The sequence below is a fragment of the Triturus cristatus genome, chromosome 10 (genome assembly GCF_964204655.1).
Source record: "Triturus cristatus chromosome 10, aTriCri1.1, whole genome shotgun sequence".
Classification (NCBI taxonomy): Eukaryota; Metazoa; Chordata; class Amphibia; order Caudata; family Salamandridae; genus Triturus; species Triturus cristatus.
Genome location: NC_140593.1, coordinates 62,706,434 through 62,725,831, shown reverse-complemented (window position 1 = coordinate 62,725,831; position 19,398 = coordinate 62,706,434). Strand labels below are relative to the sequence as shown.

Here is a 19,398-nt window from a genome sequence, read left to right as displayed (position 1 = left end):
CCGAGATCCTGCAGGATCCCCAGGGCCGTCCTCATCCTATGCCCACTTTCAGCTCATGGCGTGGAGGATTTGAAGTGATGCTGGCAAGACGGCAGACTTTCGGATGACACTGAAAGACTCATCCAGCGGACATAGGCCCTTGGGACCACCAAGCAATACAGATCGACTTGGAGACAATGGATTCGTTGGTGTGTAGAGAGATACCTGGATCCAGTAAGGGTGCAAATTACTGACATCCTGAATTTTCATGCTGAACTGGCTGGCTCCGGTCTAGGTTATTGCATGGTCAATTCCTTCTACTCGGCCATTTCTGCTGGGCACCTGCCCATTACCAATACCCCAGTCGGGGGATCACCCATGGGTGTGCAAATCGCTGAATGGTATCCAAATGTCTCATCCCCCAGAGCCTAGATACTCGGGCTTGTGGTATGTGAACCAGGTGTTACACTTTTTGATGGGCTGGCAAGATAACCAATATCTATTTAGGATAGAGATTTCTGCAAAGCTGTCCATGCTTCTCTGTCTCATCTCTTGCAAGAGACTATCTGATGTCAGAGCCCTAGATATCACAGCACAAGTATTTACCCCAGAGGGGGTGACATTCATCATCTCTAGGAGGACCAAGACTAATACCAGGTCGGTAAATTATCCTGCTTTTGAAGTGGGTCCTAAGCTTTGTGTAGTAAGGTTTCTTAAGGCCTACAAGGAGATGACCGTGGAGGTTAGACCTCAGGGTGAGAAACAATTACTGATCTCTCTTAGAAAACCATCCAGGGCTGTCTCTTCTCCTTCCATTGCCAGGTGGCTATGATGGATGCAGCGAATTGATCTTCAGAATCCACCCTTAATAGGTTTCATTTCAAACCAATCCATGAGGCCGCATCTTTGGTGGTAAGTAAGCTTTAAACATGCATAATCCTCACCACCGGTCCTGACATAAAATGAGAAATGTCTTAGCTATAGTCAGCTGCGGCCTATGCAGGTAAGACGGGCGACAATGAGGGAACATTAATTATTTATTTAATTTTCTCTCGCTGTCATCTTTCAAAATACCCCCCACCCTTCCCCACTGCCTCCTCCCCGCTCTTACCTGAACGGCCGCTGCTGGCTATAGTTAAATAAAACTTTTAATTCTATTAGGGACGCGGAGGCGAGGATTATCCCACCTGCTACGTATTTACGACAAGCTGCCCGCCCTCTGGTCTGTATTACAGTAAGTATCTCTTTATCTCCTGCGTATTACTGATGGAACCCCATGTCTGGTGGCTAACAGGAAGTATCAATCTGATGATGATGTTTCCTTGGTATGTTTTGTACAGGTTTCACTATGTTTCATATGTTATATATGGCATTCATGACAGGTAAAGCTTTTGAGTAAATGTTCAAATCTAGTTATCATGTGGAGATGGTGTTCATTTATATGTGAATAATTATCTTCGGAATGAATTCACTTAATGAGTTATTTTATTCGTAGGCTCTGATGCCAAAATGGAGTGACTCCGCATGACTTAACTTCCTGCAGCAAGAAAGAGGAAGGACTGCTGACCACAAGGATTTATATGTTGGGACAAACTGTTCTGCCATTAGCTTGTGGTTGCCATGGACTCCTCCCAAGGACTCATGGGAGTTGTAGTGTGGACAGTGTTTTTCGTTAGTTTAAGTTTAAATCTGCTGTTAATAAAAAGTGAAGGAAGTTATGCATAATCCTCGCCTCAGCATCCTTATTAGAATTAAATGTTTCCTTCACTATAGCTAGGAAATTTCTCATTTCCATCAGCAGCTCCTGTCAGATGATACCCGGTGTTCTACTTCAGGCTTCCAGAGTGTTCTAAATAACAACTAGAGCGCTAACAGTCTTACTTATGACAAAAGTGTGGCACACCTGAAGTCATTTTGGGTGAATGAAACTGGTAAAACATAAAAGTTTTCATTTGGAAAGAAACACAACATCAAAATGATGGTTGTGCTGTAAAAAGAACAATTAGGACACATTTTAAATGAGTTCTCAAATATTATACTCTTCTTATTAATTAAAACATTCTGACATACAGAATGAAACATGCACTTTCAACACCAGCAGCAGACTGCCTGTTAACTCCCTGGTGATCAGCAGCTTTCTCATAGTGTTTTAAGGAGGAACTAGATTCTATGTCAGGACCGGAGGCTCCGATTATGCCTCTCATTTCTTTGCATTTATTACACAGCAGCCAATAAAAACACTTTTTTATTACTAAAACTACAAATCCCATGAGCACTAGAGTACCCTATATAAGGTCTCACAGAGGTAATCACTTCCTCTTTCTTTGCTGCTCGGCAGCCAGTTAAGTGCCTCTTCCCTTATTATTCCCTTTATGTGGTAGTGTATGGGTTTGGGGTCAAAACTATTGGATTGAGTGTTTACGCTTATGCTCTTTATATATTTACTGTGCTCAAACCATTTCTGGTAATTTATGCAGGCTTGCAGTCCTTATTTACCTTGTGGTAGCCTTCAGTGTTCAACGCGGCGCTCCCCAGTGCATGGTGTCTTGTAGCACTCGTTTCTCGCGGGTGTTGGGAGCACGTTGGCCTCCGCCTCGTGCCCAAAGCAGAGTCAGGTGGAGTGCGAGTGCGGGGCAAGGACTGTGTTTCGCACAATCGCGCGAGTTCTCTTTTCATTATGAAGGACGGCCTCTACTGCCCATGCGTGGTGGCCATTTTATGTCACTCGCAGGCTGAAATTGACTAGTTTACCGGAGCCGGAGATTTCTCCCAATTTGAAAGTGCCTGTTCCGTCTTTTTTGCCCCGGTGATGCCCGACGTGACTGAGACGCGGAGGGCTGTATAATAAGCATAGGCCTTGCCTAGAGAGGTCTGGCAAGCCCTCCCTCCAACACAAAATATACAGTTTATCGCCTGGCTTGCCTGGGGCTCCTCTCCCCCTGACTCCTCAATACCTGTGGGCACACACTCAGTTGGGTGTTCTATATCTAATTTGGTGCCCTTTCACTGTGGATCATATACATTAGCCGAATTCTTCTTCGAAGATGATTATTTGGAGGACGAGCCGTCCGGCTCTCTGGAGAACGACCTCGTGGAGGCCTTGGATGCCGGGGTGCAGCATTTACTAAACACTGCCCTAGTAAGAGCGATTGCAGCCCTTAAGCGGCATTTGAAAAAGTATGCGATCCAGCAGGGGTGGATTCCTGCATCTAGCACCAGACCGCCAGCCAGTAGTAAAAAAAGGTCCTAACCCTCACAAAGAGGATTTTACTCGGCACACCAGGTCTTTGGCGAATGACCATCCATATATGGCGTCTAACGAGTCTACCGACTCCGTTCAGGGTGAGAAAGGGTACTCTTCATCGGACAAGGAGTCAGAGGAGGATGAAGCACCCCGACCAGCAAAAAAGTCTAGGAATGAGCACCACCTTGAGGTTACCAGTCAGCCTAAGCTCCTTACGTTTGACCCGATGGACATTGTCCACCCTAACTCCACCGTGTGGCTCCCGTCGAAGGAGGTGGTGGATTACGTGCAAGCGCACCTCTGGCGTCCCTTTGACAAGGACGTCAGGACCCTACTGCGGCTGGAGTGCCCGAGGCCTGATTTAGCGGCGCAAGTTGCGGAGACCCCCAAGGTGGACCCTGCCATGATCACATATTTGAAAAAATATGCCATAGACCCCAAGAATGGCATAGACCGTGCCTGGCAGACATGTCAGGTTAAATTACTAGATCTATCCGGACCACTAACCAAGATACTGGAAATAGGATTTCAGGCCAAGGAATCCAGATCCCCTATAGATCCAGATGACCTGATCGAGTGGGCACAGCGGGCAGTGTGCCAGTTGGGCAATGCCAGTTGCACCATGTCAAGTGAACGGAGGCGCTCTATCCTCCTCAAATTGGATCCAAAGTTGGCAGAGTTGTCCTCCTCGGAGGCGGGCCCTGTGGCCCAGGGTCTTCTTTTCGGTCAACCATTTTTGAAGGAATTGACCAAGTTTGTGGCCACCTTCAGTGGCCTTGACAAGGTGCAGGAATCACTCAAGCGCGCCTTTCGCCCGGTTTTCAACATGGCTGGACGAAATCGAGGGCGGTCGTTCGGCCGTGGGTACAATCAAGGAGCCCCACGTGGCCAGCAGCACCAAAGAGGAGGCTACCAGGATCATAACTCCAGCAACACCTCCTTCTATCCCTCTAGAAGAGATTGGAACCATTTCAGAAAAGGCCGATATGGTGGCAATCAGGGAAACCACCCAGACACCAGAAAAACAGGTGAGGCTCATTCTGTGTTCAGAAGTAACTTTAGGAGGTCGGATTTAATCTTTCCTACAGGTCTGGCAGACGATCTCGCAGGATGCTTGGGTCTTGCAGACGATTCAGGGGTACAAACTGGAATTGTACGATACTCCCTCCCAGGGTTTCCTTCCTCCTCCCATTCATTTTTCCCATCAAGATCAAGCTTTCATTACAGACGAAATCCTCGCCCTTCTCAAGAAAGGGGCTATCGTGGCCACGCAACCCCATCCTCGAGGTTTCATCAGCACGGTTCTCTAAGTAGAGAAAAAAGGGGGCGGATCCAGATTGGTCCTGAATCTGAAAGAGTTCAACGGGAAGATAATTTACCGACACTTCAAAATGGAGGGCATCCATTTGTTGCGGAAACTTCTACAGGAAGGAGATTGGATGTTGCGTCTCGAGCTGAAAGATGCCTATCTTTCAGTACCCATCTACGCTCCGCACCGGTGGTTTCTTCAGTTTCTCTGGCAGGGCGTCTGCTGTGAGTACAAGGTCCTTCCCATCAGACTTTCGCCGGCACCTTGGTGCTTCACGAAACTCCTATGCCCAGTCATGGAGTCATTGCGAGCTCGGGGAGTTCGCTTGATCGTCTATCTAGACAACATCATTATCATGGCCCGTTGCCATTGACTGGTACTCATTTACCTAGAGTGGGCAATAGACTTGCTTCAGAGCCTGGGTTTCGTGGTGAACCCTCAGAAATCCATTCTGTCCCCCATGCAATCTATAGAAATTCCTGGGTTTTCAGGTCGACTCTCGGAGCTGCCAGCTTCTCCTTCCCGTGCAAAAGATCATAGCAATCAAGAAAGAATTGAGATTGATTGTGAACAAGCAGATTGTATCCTTGAGGGCGGTGGCTCGAGTTGTGGGCCTGTTAGCCTCATCGATCCAGGCTATATTTCCGGGACCTCTGCATTATCGAGCACTCCAGCGCTTGAAGACCCAGCATCTCCGCAAAGGCCTCGGATATGCAAAACAGATTCCTCTTTCCTAGGAAGCGAGGTGGGAGATGTCATGGTGGTTAGATCACATGGAGTTGTGGAATGGCAGAGCCATATTCGGATCGAGTCCCGAGATTGTGATCGAATCGGACGTCAGCTGCGGTTCGATTTTGACAGGGGGTCGGTGGCCTCCGGAAGAGCTTTACCTACATATCAATTGTCTGGAGCTTCTGGCAGGCTCTTTTGCAATTCGCATTCTCTCCCCCCAGAAGACGAACTGCTGTATCCTCTTACGGATGGACAACGTATCGGCAGTCTGATATGTGAACAAGCTGGGCGGGACAAAGTCACGGATTCTTGCAGAAATCGCCAAGGTTTCTTGGCATTATTGTCTGCAGCGCAAAATATCAGTTGGGGCGGAATATATCCCAGGGCGCAGCAACGAGGTGGAAGATTGGCACTCTTGTTACCTACGCGATTACAGCGATTAAAGGCTTCATTCTCGAATCTTTTGCTTCCTGAATCAGACATGGGGTCCTTGTCAATTAGACTTGTTCGCATCTCGCCTAAACACACAACTCCCGAAATATTTCAGTTGGTGTCTGGACCCGGAGGCGATAGCATCGGACGCGTTTCTGCAGGTCTGGCCTCCCGGCCTTTGCTATACCTTCCCACCATTTGTAATGATCCCTAGAGTCCTGGCGCAGGCCAGGCGTCAGCAGGTGGAGCTTCTTCTGGTCACCCCGTTGTGGAGAGCACAAGCTTGGTTCCCGGTTGTACTGGAGATGTCTTGTGCTGTGCCAATGTTACTCCCACAGACATGGAACCTGTTGCTGAACCCTCTCAAGCAACCCCATCTCTTAGTATTAGCAGAGCAACTCCCTCTGGTGGCATGGCGAGTTTCAGGGATAGATGGCAGATCCCTGGCCTTTCAGGAGACGCTACCGCCTTCATTAAACAGGCTTGGTCCGATAATACCCACAAGCGCTATTCATCAGCATGGAACAAATGTTGTAGCTGGTGTGCTCAACGGGATATCGATCCCACTACTGCAAATGTCTCCATGATCATGAATTATCTGGCTTCCCTGGCCACTTCAGGTCTCGCTTACTGAACAGTTAATACCTTTCGATCTGCGATATGGGCAGGACATATTCAGCTGGATGGCAAACCCGTGGGAGAACATCCCTTGGTCTGCAAGCTGCTAAGGGGGATTCGTATGGTAAACCCCCCCATGCCCAAAGTACTCGTTCCTATGGGACGTCGCAGTGGTTCTACGATTTGTAAAATCCTGGTCTGCTAATAAATATCTATCGCACAAGCAGATTTCGGCCAAATTGGCCATGTTGTTATGTTTGGTCTCCTGCAAGAGAGAGTCTGATATCCGAGCTTTGGATTTGGCTGGTCGCCGTTTCTCCCCAGAGGGGGTCATTTTTAACATATCCAGGCGTACCAAATGCAATACCACCTTCGTTTCATATCCGAGTTTCCCGGATAATCTGAAATTATGTGTAGTTCAATGTCTTAAAGCGTAGGAGGTAAGTACAGCTGAGTTTCGTTCTAACATGCGAGGTCAACTGTTTATTGCTTTACAAAAACCATTTCACCCGGTGACCCCAGCACTGGGTGCGTTGACTCATGAGTGAGGCAGGTATTGATGTTTCTAAGTTTGGGGCTCACTCTGTTCGAGGGGCAATGGCCTCTAAGTCACATGACCTGGGAGTAACGCGTGCCGATATAATGACGGCAGCGGACTGGTCGACAGAGTCCACATTTAAGTCTTTTTATTATAAACCGATTGTGGATGTGGCATCGGTAGTGGTGGCTAAGCTTTGAAGAAGCATAATCGGAGCCTCCGGTCCTGACAGAATTAAAGATTTGCAAACAGTCATGACACGAATTTTCAATTCTATTAAGGACACGGAGGCAAGGCTTATCCCACCCAAGAGTATATGTTATTCTGAATCATATGTCATGAATTGCAATTTGCTGTCAATGTTACGTGATCGTATTATTGACTTGTATTTCCCACCCTAGTCAAATCATTTTGTATACGACAAGTTCTAGAGTGACCGTTATTACGGGATTTTCTCTGTGTTTCAGATACGAATAGTAAGTAAACACTTCTGCCTTCGCCTTCCTGGTTTCGTTGGAGTGTTCTTCCTCCTTTGAAGTGCGGCAAGCGTTCGCCGATCTCAAGTCGCAGAGTTTTTCCTCCCTGAGAGCTGGAGTATCCCTGTTGGACTTCAGGATTTTGGTTACCGTTCTCGATTGTCTGGGTTAAAGACAATGTTCAAGATTGAATGGTTATCTCGAGACTTTGGACTTGATGGTTTTTCAAATGGATCATGCAAAAAAAGAGGAAGTGATTACCTCTGTGAGAATTTATATAGGGTACTCTCTATGGTTATGGGTCACCTAGTGCTCATGGGATTTGTAGTTTTATGAGTTAAAAAGTGTTTTTATTGGCTGCTGTGTAATAAATGCAAAGAAATGAGAAGGATAATTCTCGCCTTCGTGTCCTTAATAGAATTGAAAATTCTTGTCACGACTTTTGGCAAATTTTTAATTACTGACGTTCTGAATTTATGCTGAAAGAGTGGGAAATGTGTAGGTCTGGCTAAATTTTCGTTCCGCTCGCGGAAATTGCGATAATTTGACATTTTCGCGTTCTGCGGAGAGTGCGAAAATGTCAAAATTTCCGCATTCCGCAGCTTAGCGATAATTTGTTTCTTGCTCGCGCTGTAAAATAATACATTCTCGCGTTCGCCGACAAGTTTTCCTGATCCGGTCGTGTTCTCCACGAGATGTTTGATTGTTGGTAGCCATTTGCGCTGTCTCGCGACAGTTCGCGCCCGCAGTAATGTCATTGGTCGCGCGATCACGTCTTTCTTCTCGCGATCATGCACCGCAAGAAGAGTGAAAACAAGATGGCCGCGCCCGCGAGCAACCGCATGGGTAAGTTGGCGAGCCGCGACCACGCAGAAAATACCGTGAACGGGCGGGAAAAAAACTTCCGCATCTTCGCGATATTTCCGCGTGTTTGTGGAGATTTTTAACATTTTCGCGATAATTTGCAAAAGTCACTTTCGCAAATTCCGCCCACCCCTAGAAATGTGACCGCTATCTTGATGGAATCAAAGTGGAAAACTGAAAGTATTTTCTACTGAGGATAGTGCAGTAAATGAGGAAATTTGGGAGCTTCATAACAAAAGGGTTTCCAATGGGCGCAGAGAAAATGGGCCCAAATGTAGCACACATATCAACCAAATGTAGCCCAAGTATATGCAATGACACAAGTGTGAAAAAGGCTTAGTTTTTTTTTTGCACATTTATATAGCACAGACTTGACCCAAAGATATTGGCGTGCTTTACATGAGCATTGATTACATTACACAAGGACTCATTCATTTTGGTTTTAGGCATGGGGAGATTAAGTGATTTCCCCACAAAGACAGAGGTGCCGATTCCGATCCGGTAAAACCGGGTACGAATGGCTGTATGGAGCGTATTCTCCGTACGAGTCGCACCCGGGAAATGCACCTTACAAACCAGCAAGTACGATTCGTACAGAAATACCATTTCCGTACGAATCGTAAAAAATCCGGGACATCGCGTACGTGACGTCCGGATGGAGTGAGGCAGCGTTCTACAGACCAGCAAGCATGATTCGTGCCTACGTCACTCCACACGGATCATTTTTTACGGCAGCCAAAAACTCCCGGGAAAGTGAGGACGAAGCGAAGAAGGAGCTGCGGGACGCGACGGACAGCCATGGACCCCATCCTACGTGTCATCCCGGCCCTCCTAGCCTATGACCTGGTGCACAGAAACCGACGCAGATGCCACAGAAGGTCAGCACAACATCCAGGGGCAAAGGGGGGGCGAGGGGCAGAAAACATAACCTCCACCAAATTTGTAAAATACCATATACTGTCCTAACATTACCTCCAGGGTCTGGTCACTTTGGTGGGCATATCCACCAATCCCCGCGTACGCGTACCCGTCACCACTACAATGGTGGTGCGGGCCATAACCACGCCCTCAGAGCGTGGGTACGGCCCGTACCACGCGTACCCCTACATCACCACTCCAATGGTGGTACGGGCCGTACCCACACTCTGAGGGCGTGGGTACGGCCCATACCACCATTGGAGTGGTGATGTAGGGGTACGCGTGGTACGCGCCGTACCCACGCCCTCAGAGCGTGGGTACGGCCCGTACCACCATTGGAGTGGTGAGGTAGGGGTACGCGCCGTACCCACGCCCTCAGAGCGTGGGTATGGCTCATACCACGCGTTCACCTACTTCACCACTCCAATGGTGGTACGAGCCGTACCCACGCCTTCAGAGCATGGGTATGGCCCGTACCACCCTTGTAGTGGTGATGTAGGGGTACGCGCCGTACCCACGCCCTCAGAGCGTGGGTACGGCACATACCAAGCGAACACCTACTTCACCACTCTAATGGTGATACGGGACGTACCCACGCTCTGAGGGCGTGGGTATGGCGCGTACCACGCGTACCCCTACATCACCACTACAATGGTGGTAAGGGCCGTACCCACGCTCTGAGGGCATGGGTACGGCGCGTACCCCTACATCACCGCTACAATGGTGGTACGGGCCATACCCACGCCCTCAGAGCGGGGGTACGGACCGCATCACCCGTACCTCTAGGGCACCAGTACATTAGTGATACAAGGTGTACACATGCCACAAATGTTGGCTTAGGGCCTGGTGCAGCATATAACCAGTATATTGGGGTGTGTACATGGCCAGGACAGCAGTGTATAGCACCAAGGGTACGGGTGGGTGGGTGTCTGCCAAGGAGTCCCAGCAGTGGACATAGACATGTGAGGGGTGGGTGCAGAGGACTCCCAGCAGTGCCCAGACATATGAGGGGTGGGTGCATATCACTCCCAGCAGTGGCCAGAGACATGTGAGGGGTGGGTGCAGAGGACTCCCAGCAGTGGACAGAGGCATGTGAGGGGTGGGTGCAGAGAACTCCCATCAGTGGACAGACATATGAGGGGTGGGTGCATATCACTCCCAGCATTGGACAGACATGTGAGGGATGGGTGCACATCACTCCCAGCAGTGGACAGACATGTGAGGGGTGGGTGAAGAGGACTCCAAGCAGTGCCCAGACATATGAGGGGTGGGTGCATATGACTCCCAGCAGTGGCCAGAGACATGTGAGGGGTGGGTGCAGAGGACTCCCAGCAGTGGACAGAGACATGTGAGGGGTGGGTGCAGAGGAATACCAGCAGTGGACAGACATATGAGGGGTGGGTGCATATCACTCCCAGCATTGGACAGACAAGTGAGGGGTGGGTGCATATCACTCCCAGCAGTGGACAGACATGTGAGGGGTGGGTGCAGAAGACTCCCAGCAGTGCCCAGACATATGAGGGGTGGGTGCATATCACTCCCAGCAGTGGCCAGAGACATGTGAGGGGTGGGTGCAGAGGACTCCCAGCAGTGGACAGACATATGAGGGGTGGGTGCATATCACTCCCAGAATTGGACAGACATGTGAGGGGTGGGTGCAGATCACTCCCCGCAGTGGACAGACATGTGAGGGGTGGGTGTATATGACTCCCAGCAGTGGACAGACATGTGAGGGGTGGGTGCAGACCACTCCCAGCAGTGGACAGAGACATGTGAGGGATGGGTGCAGAGGACTCCCAGCAGTGCCCAGACATATGAGGGGTGGGTGCATATCACTCCCAGCACTGGCCAGAGACATGTGAGGGGTGGGTGCAGAGGACTCCCAGCGGTGGACAGAGACATGTGAGGGGTGGGTGCAGAGGACTCCCAGCAGTGGACAGACATATGAGGTGTGGGTTCATATCACTCCCAGCATTGGACAGACATGTGAGGAGTGGGTGCAGATCACTCCCAGCTGTGGACAGACATGTGAGGGGTGGGTGTATATGACTCCCAGCAGTGGACAGACATGTGAGGGGTGGGTGCAGACCACTCCCAGCAGTGGACAGAGACATGTGAGGGGTGGGTGCAGAGGAATCCCAGCAGTGCCCAGACATATGAGGGGTGGGTGCATATCACTCCCAGCAGTGGTCAGAGACATGTGAGGGGTGGGTGCAGAGGACTCCCAGCAGTGGACAGAGACATGTGAGGGGTGGGTGCAGAGGACTCCCAGCAGTGGACAGACATATGAGGGGTGGGTGCATATCACTCCCAGCAGTGGACAGAGACATGTGAGGGGTGGGTGCATATCACTCCCAGCAGTGGACAAAGACATGTGAGGGGTGGGTGCAGAGGACTCCCAGCAGTGGACAGACATATGAGGGGTGGGTGCATATGACTCACAGCAGTGGACAGAGACATGTGAGGGGTGGGTGCAGAGGACTCCCAGCAGTGCCCAGACATATGAGGGGTGGGAGCATATCACTCCCAGCAATGACCAGATACATGTGAGGGGTGGGTGCAGAGGACTCCCAGCAGTGGACAGAGACATGTAAGGGGTGGGTGCAGAGGACTCCCAGTAGTGGACAGACATATGAGGGGTGGGTGCATTTCACTCCCAGCAGTGGACAGAGACATGTGAGGGGTGGGTGCAGAGGACTCCCAGCAGTAGACAGAGACATGTGAGGGGTGTGTGCAGAGGACTCCCAGCAGTGGACAGACATATGAGGGGTGGGTGCAGAGGACTCCCAGCAGTGGACAGAGACATGTGAGGGGTGGGTGCAGAGGACTCCCAGCAGTGGACAGAGACATGTGAGGGTTGGGAGCAGAGGACTCTCAGCAGTGGACAGACATATGAGGGGTGGGTGCATATCACTCCCAGCGGTGGACAGAGACATGTGAGGGGTGGGTGAAGAGGACTCCCAGCAGTGGACAGAGACATGTGAGGGGTGGGTGCAGAGGACTCCCAGCAGTGGACAAACATATGAGGGGTGGGTGCATATCACTCCCAGCAGTGGCCAGAGACATGTGAGGGGTGGGTGCATATGACTCCCAGCAGTGGATAGAGTCATGGGTGTGTGTACATCATGATCAGATGAGCACAACTCCATGGGTGTATGTACGCATCCGTAATGTTCGACTATGTTGATAGTTTCATAACAAATGCACAGGAAAAGAAGCCGTTGCACACCTTTTTATCCATTTCATCTTAGTTATCGATATAATCCTTTTTTTCATTTTATGCGTGCAGTCTGGGGCCGCGCCTCACCTCAGTGCGCAGATTATGTATTAGACATATGAGGGGTGGGTGCATTTCACTCCCAGCAGTGGACAGAGACATGTGAGGGGTGGGTGCAGAGGACTCCCAGCAGTAGACAGAGACATGTGAGGGGTGTGTGCAGAGGACTCCCAGCAGTGGACAGACATATGAGGGGTGGGTGCAGAGGACTCCCAGCAGTGGACAGAGACATGTGAGGGGTGGGTGCAGAGGACTCCCAGCAGTGGACAGAGACATGTGAGGGTTGGGAGCAGAGGACTCTCAGCAGTGGACAGACATATGAGGGGTGGGTGCATATCACTCCCAGCGGTGGACAGAGACATGTGAGGGGTGGGTGAAGAGGACTCCCAGCAGTGGACAGAGACATGTGAGGGGTGGGTGCAGAGGACTCCCAGCAGTGGACAAACATATGAGGGGTGGGTGCATATCACTCCCAGCAGTGGCCAGAGACATGTGAGGGGTGGGTGCATATGACTCCCAGCAGTGGATAGAGTCATGGGTGTGTGTACATCATGATCAGATGAGCACAACTCCATGGGTGTATGTACGCATCCCTAATGTTCGACTATGTTGATAGTTTCATAACAAATGCACAGGAAAAGAAGCCGTTGCACACCTTTTTATCCATTTCATCTTAGTTATCGATATAATCCTTTTTTTCATTTTATGCGTGCAGTCTGGGGCCGCGCCTCACCTCAGTGCGCAGATTATGTATTAGAATCAACAAAATGCAGCCTAAATAAGCTTATACAGAGAGTTTCATAACAACACATCACTGACAGCAGTGTCCCACTCCCATGAGGATGGCTGTCTTCCCCCCACTGCATGACACACCACATGTGGGTGTGAGGACAAATAACACATGCATAACCACCCCTGGCGGATGCAGCACAATACACACACAGAGATCATGCCACAAGACTGTATAGTCATGTGAATGGCCACTACACTAAGAGAGCCAAAGGGAACACACACTGTCACGCACATCCCAGGACTGATAGGAATGTACAGGTGCCGGGACAGCCACCAAGATGTTGCCCCTCATGGAAGGAATAGGGTGGACTTCCCACAGATACAATGCCCACAATTGTCAGTCAGGTGCTCAAATACCCTGCAGAACAAGTACCAAATGTGTGCTAGGCTGGGATAACACACATGCATAGTGTGGAAAATGCTGATTGTCGCCATTAAGGCATGACAACATACTCAATACACAAGTACAGTGACTAGCAAGGATGGCACAGAGGATGCAGCCGGAGACATTGCTGAGCAGGCATGGCCATAGTTGAAGGGATCCGTCACCAACAAAAGAAATGTAGACACAGGTCAGCACTACAAAAGTGCAACTCCCTGCAGGGTAGATGTCAGGTGCCACAGAGGAAGGAACAGTCCTTGGGACAATGTCTCCAAACACAAATAGCACACACAACCCAATATACCTTGCAGAGACATTGTGATGGCAGGCAGATACCATGGTCCACCCCATTCGCATCAGACGACAACTTTCTCCTGACACATAACACATTACCACCACCCCAACTCCGGGACCACCAGCACCCACATCAATACCTGAAATGCAAATGTGTTTGAACGGAAAACAAAATGCTTTATTCAGCATTAAATGAAAAAGTAGTTAACAACACTATTAACAAAGGCACATAGCCAGTCCAGATCTGAAGTCCTTGGGGGGGACACATGGCCACGCGTCTCCCCTAGCTTGCCTGCACATTAGAACCCTCAGGTTCCTCGACTGGGGGGGGGTATCATGTGGGGAAGGACCAGGCACCGCAGGGACAGGAGGTGGAAGGGTAGGTGTGGTGGGTGCAGGGACGGACGCCTGCACCACAGGGGGTGGGGCAGCACCAAAGGTGAAGATCAGCTCGGCGCTGCACACTGCTGCCAGGTCGTCAAGCGTCTCCCCTTCACCCGAAGACAACACTGCCTCAAAGGAGGGGGGGGTCGGAGTGATGGGGTGCAGCGCTATTGGGGGTGGGGAGGGACAGGGGGGCTCAACTCCCCCACCCGTGCAGTGCCGTTCCCGTTTGCGGGCTGGAGAGACAGAGGGGCTGAGGCCCAGCCCAGCCAAGTAGGCCTCTTTCTCTGGATGTGTGGTAGGGAAGCCGAGGGGAGTGCCTTTGGAGGGACTGGTTAGTGCGCCATGCGGCCTCGGACTGTGGCTGTGTGTATGCCTGTGTACGCCAGACCCAGTGGGTGTGCCCTCATCCCCCTGAGTGTGCGTGCCAGAAGGAGTGCGCTTGCCCTTACGTGGTGGTGTGCTGGCTGCGTCTGGTGGGGTGCGTGCTAGTGAATGTCTGTGTGTGCTTGGGACAGCTATGGGAGTGGGAAGTGTGGACGGTGCAGGGGTAGGGGGGGACGAAGCGCTGCATGAGACTCACTGCTGCCGTCAGTCCATGGACCTCAGCAACATCCGTTGGTCAGACATCGCTGATGACATGCCCTCCATGTACGACACCATCTGTGTCATCATTCGGGTCTGGCCATGGAGAACATTCAGCAGCGATGTCTGTCCAACCTGCAACTGACGCAGAATGTCCACAGACTCTGCAGTGAGGGCAGCAGGGGGGACAGGGGCAGGGGGTGTGGTGCCTGGCACGAAGGAGACACGGTGTTGCCTAGCACGGACAGAAGGTACTGGAGCAACTGGGAGGGCGGTGATGGGAATGGAGGGGGCGGTGACAGATGTAGTGCTGCTGCCAGGTGTCATAGCAGCCTCCGCCCCCTGGAGGAGTTCAGCATCGGACCCGTCTGCGTCGTAGTCAGTGTTGTCAATAGACAGGTCCTCCGCCTGACTCCCCTCGCCCTCCGTGCCACTTGCTCCTGCAGACTCCGCAGCAGTGGTGGCAACGGTGCTGGATCCCTCTTCCACGTCCGTGCAGGTGTCTCCCTCGGTGTCCTCCGATGATGCTGTGGGCAAGGTGAAGAGACAGAAAATAATCAGTCACCTGTATACAACAGACACATGAGTCCCAATTAAATTGTCACAGTGCATATCAGGAAATGCATCATGAGTAACATCTAGGATAGTCCGCACATATGTAACCCTGCACTCCCCAGTTGGTTGACCCACCATGACACTTGGATACAATGGATTTCATGAAACAACAGCAAATAACTTGATATCGAATTATACTGAGAAGCTAGCGTCTGGGGACAGTTGAGCACAGCAAGAATATTAATCCATGCCACCTCTTCTTCACTGTGAACGAAACAGTATTGGTGCACCCAAGGCCAAATAACACACCTCAATACTGAAGGTGTCCCCACACTCTGAGACCTGCGAGTACTTAGGAAACCATAGCCAAAAACATTGCAATCCCTTGGGACTCACAACACTTTACACAATGTACATGTTTAGAATGTGTGAATGTGCCACTTTGTGAAAAGAAGACACATCTGCCTGCATGACAGAAGTCACACAATGATGTGCACACAAAAATACTTTTACACAGTCATTGTATGAGCTGGCAGCCGAATTCTAAAAAGCCACTGTAAATAAGAAATGGTGTATAAGTAAGTACATATTCATGGCACCACGGTGGTCTGGATGACTTGACACTCGTAAGTTCGTATCAGCACCAACCAAGGACTAACACACATGCAAACACACTGTGTGAACATGGATATGTATATTCAGAAGACAAGTGGTAATCAAACTGTGCCTTCCAGTGATATGTGTCTGCGTGTCCACGGAAAGTGTAAAAGTACTTTCTTTTGCACTTCCCTGGGAGACATCTGTCATGCAGGCACATTATTGTCCTTCACAAACAACTAGAAAAAAGAAGCATAAGAAAAATGCAGACATGTTGACAAGTGTAGTGAGTGCCAAGGTACAATACCTATTGACTGAAAACTTGAATCATGCCACCTGTCACATGGCCATCCGTACCATGATGACACAGTTGGCAACACATCTGACCCACTGCCTGTCATGTGGAGTGGCACACATGTCCAAACACAGGACAATGCATTAGCTAATGGGCCTGCAATGTGTCTGGATAAGGAGCACCTGCACTGAGGAGACACCCTCATGGCAAGAAAGAATGTCCACACAGATGTCAGCACACACAGACCAAACTACGTAGCATCTCGCCCACACACTGGTGGCAGAAATGGATGAGCATGAGCCATGTATTTCCATTGTTGACACATGCTGCAAATCACAAACATTAAACCCAGCACAACCTGACTGGCTCACTGCATGTAGAGGGTCTGTCCAGACAATTATCACACACAGGTCAGACACGGCAAGGAGACATAAGGTTTGGACATGTAGGCCTTGCCCGCACAAACCCCCCATACCTGAGACAATGTGATAGAGACAGATCAAGAAGTGACACCTCTTAATCTGGGTTTACTCCAATGTGCATCACACATTTCTAAATGTACTCCACATCACCTCGTGAGGCTGCCAACACATATTTGTGACTAACAACCATCAACAGATAGTTGTACATAGACACACAGGCACTGCCCAGTGTGAGGATGCACAAGCTAAATGGGGTCAGCATGTACAATGGGCACATGTAGCACACTTCAGAGAAATACAAATGAGGGCAGGGAAATATGCCACAGAGGCCAAACTATGCTGAACACACAGAGAATGGGCACAGTGTTGGATGACACACATGATTCTGAGGCAAGGGTGTCTCAGGGGACTGTAGTGGGCACACTGCTCCATGGTCCTGGAATGATCTGACTGTAACATGAGCAACCGTCCCGGTACTATGAATATCTCCCACTCATGCACATCATGTCTGAGGCCACAACATTGTTAATGCATGCTGCAAGTCTGTTCATTTGAAAACTCACACTCCTATGTTGAGACTCAGCATCAGTGCCAACTAACATGGACACCCAAATGACTGTACAGGACAGGGCACAGGCAAGGTAACAACACATGTCTCAGACCCACCCCCACATGATGCCGAAAGCAATGTGCACTTGGATTAACTGGCAGCCTAGATGACCATGTGCAATAGTGATTACACACAGACCAGGGAACACATGTCATTTAGAGGAAGGGAGGAGGAACAGCCCTGTTTGACTTTGGGGAACATGATATGCACTGCACAAATTAACCCTCGCTGTGTATCCAGGCAGCTGAGCACTTACAAAAGCTGGTGAGACACAACAAACACACATGTACCTACCCCCTTCCTGCTGCTGCAACTCCTGTAACCGCCTATCCAACTCAGGGAAGACTGCCGCCAGGACACGCTTCATCTGTTGAGTCAGTCGTCGCCCCCCGCCGTGCTTGTGTGGAGGTGAGTCCTTGAGCTGCCACCGGGCGATCCTCCGGGTCCCGCACCGGATGTCCTGCCAGCGTTTCCTCACCTGGGCGAGGCGCCGACTGCGACCCTCCACAGATCTCACGGCCCTGACGGCCTGCTTCCATATCTCCCTCTTGGCGTAGGTGGTTACCTGTGAGGATGACAAAGTGAGACAACATCACTACACCTGCTCCATGTCACAGAGACACACATTTGAACATCTTTGATATTTAGAACAGGGCATATTATGCTGGCAACCAATTACACCTTTCTCATAGGGACATTAGCCTATGTGGAAGCCCCAAAGCAGTACATGGCATTGAAAGTACACAGGTGGCATGAGGGGTGCAACACACTCCATGATCATGGCACACGCTGTGCATCACATGCAACACCAGGCTGATGGACAGCACCTCCAAGCAGTCACATGCCCCAGGCCACTGATGCAACCTCAGCAGAGTACACAGGCACAGATCACTCACCTGCCATTGGCAACAGCGGATACAAACCTCACTCTGCACATGTGCCACTTGCCTGTGGGGTGTCACAGGTGTGGTGCTGGCTCAGCAAGTCAGACACTCTGCACGGCTTACTTAAACCCCTCAGATGGGTGGAGCTGTTGCCTCCTCCATGCAGCTGGGGTGCAACATTCCACATAGACACTCACCCACATGACAAGGAACATTCACACACATCAATGTCCAGGGGGCGTACACATCATTTGGACACTCTCAGCACAGCTCCACTCAACTCACACACATCTGTGGGTACAGTCAACTGTCACACCGGGGGGGCCAGGGAATCACCTCTGGGCAATAGGACACCATTTGGCATAAGGATTGGGTAGGCTGAATGTGCCATGCACTATGCAGTGAATTTCACAGTAAGCACAATGCAAGTGAGGAGTGCACACAGGAGCTACATCATGCTCTGCATGGGAGACATAAGCCATTCCCCCCCGGGACCCACGCTAAACAACATTGCATGTCTGTCACACCTGGACACAATGCCAGAAGTGACAGTCACAAAAAAGGGGCACAGTCAAAGCTAGTGAAGTCAGCACTCACCTGCTCCCCTGGTCTCCCAGACAGGCTGGGGTACTGTGGGAGGATGACATCAAGCAATGCCTCATTCTCCTCATGGCTGAAAGGCTGTGCCCTCTCCACAGTCCCTGACATGGTCCCAGAGGAATCACAAGCAGTAGCAGTGGTGTCGAGTGTAAGGTAGTGCAGGTAAGTGCCCTCTCATAGGTTCTGGCTGACTTATATCTGCCTTGCTGGGCTGTTTCATTTACAGGAGTACAGAGTGATTGGTCAGTCTCATAATCTCATTTGCATCCTACGTTTCCTCCAATCCCTTTAAACATACCCCAGTGAGGGCCTTTGCATGGTTCAAAATTTGAGCATGATGTGAAGTCAAGAACCACTTTGCAACATTGTATTTAGTTGGCAACTGCCTATTCCAGGCCACATGATAGAAAATTTTAACTTGAAAATCGGTATCCATGACAACCAGCATGCATTTAGGACCCAATACTTGTCCCTCATGTGTCCCTATGTAATTTAGCTATCCACACACAGGTACGGTGTGTTTCACACGTACTCCTACCGCACCAGTTGCACATTGCGTTAGCCACGGACGTGTACGACCAGTGTGTATACGTATGTGGACTACCAGGGCG

The 19,398-nt window shown here is 50.4% G+C and overlaps 1 protein-coding gene across 1 annotated transcript in view; it reads left to right on the top strand.

Moving 5' to 3' along the window:
* Positions 1-3,287: 3,287 nt before the first annotated feature.
* Positions 3,288-19,398, top strand: part of LOC146788834 (vomeronasal type-2 receptor 116-like) — a 163,970-nt gene continuing 147,859 nt past the window's right edge. Inside the window, exon 1 of the mRNA XM_085630978.1 lies at positions 3,288-4,251. Within this exon, the coding sequence (XP_085487104.1) occupies positions 3,288-4,251 (964 nt within the window). The remainder of the gene's footprint in view (positions 4,252-19,398) is intronic.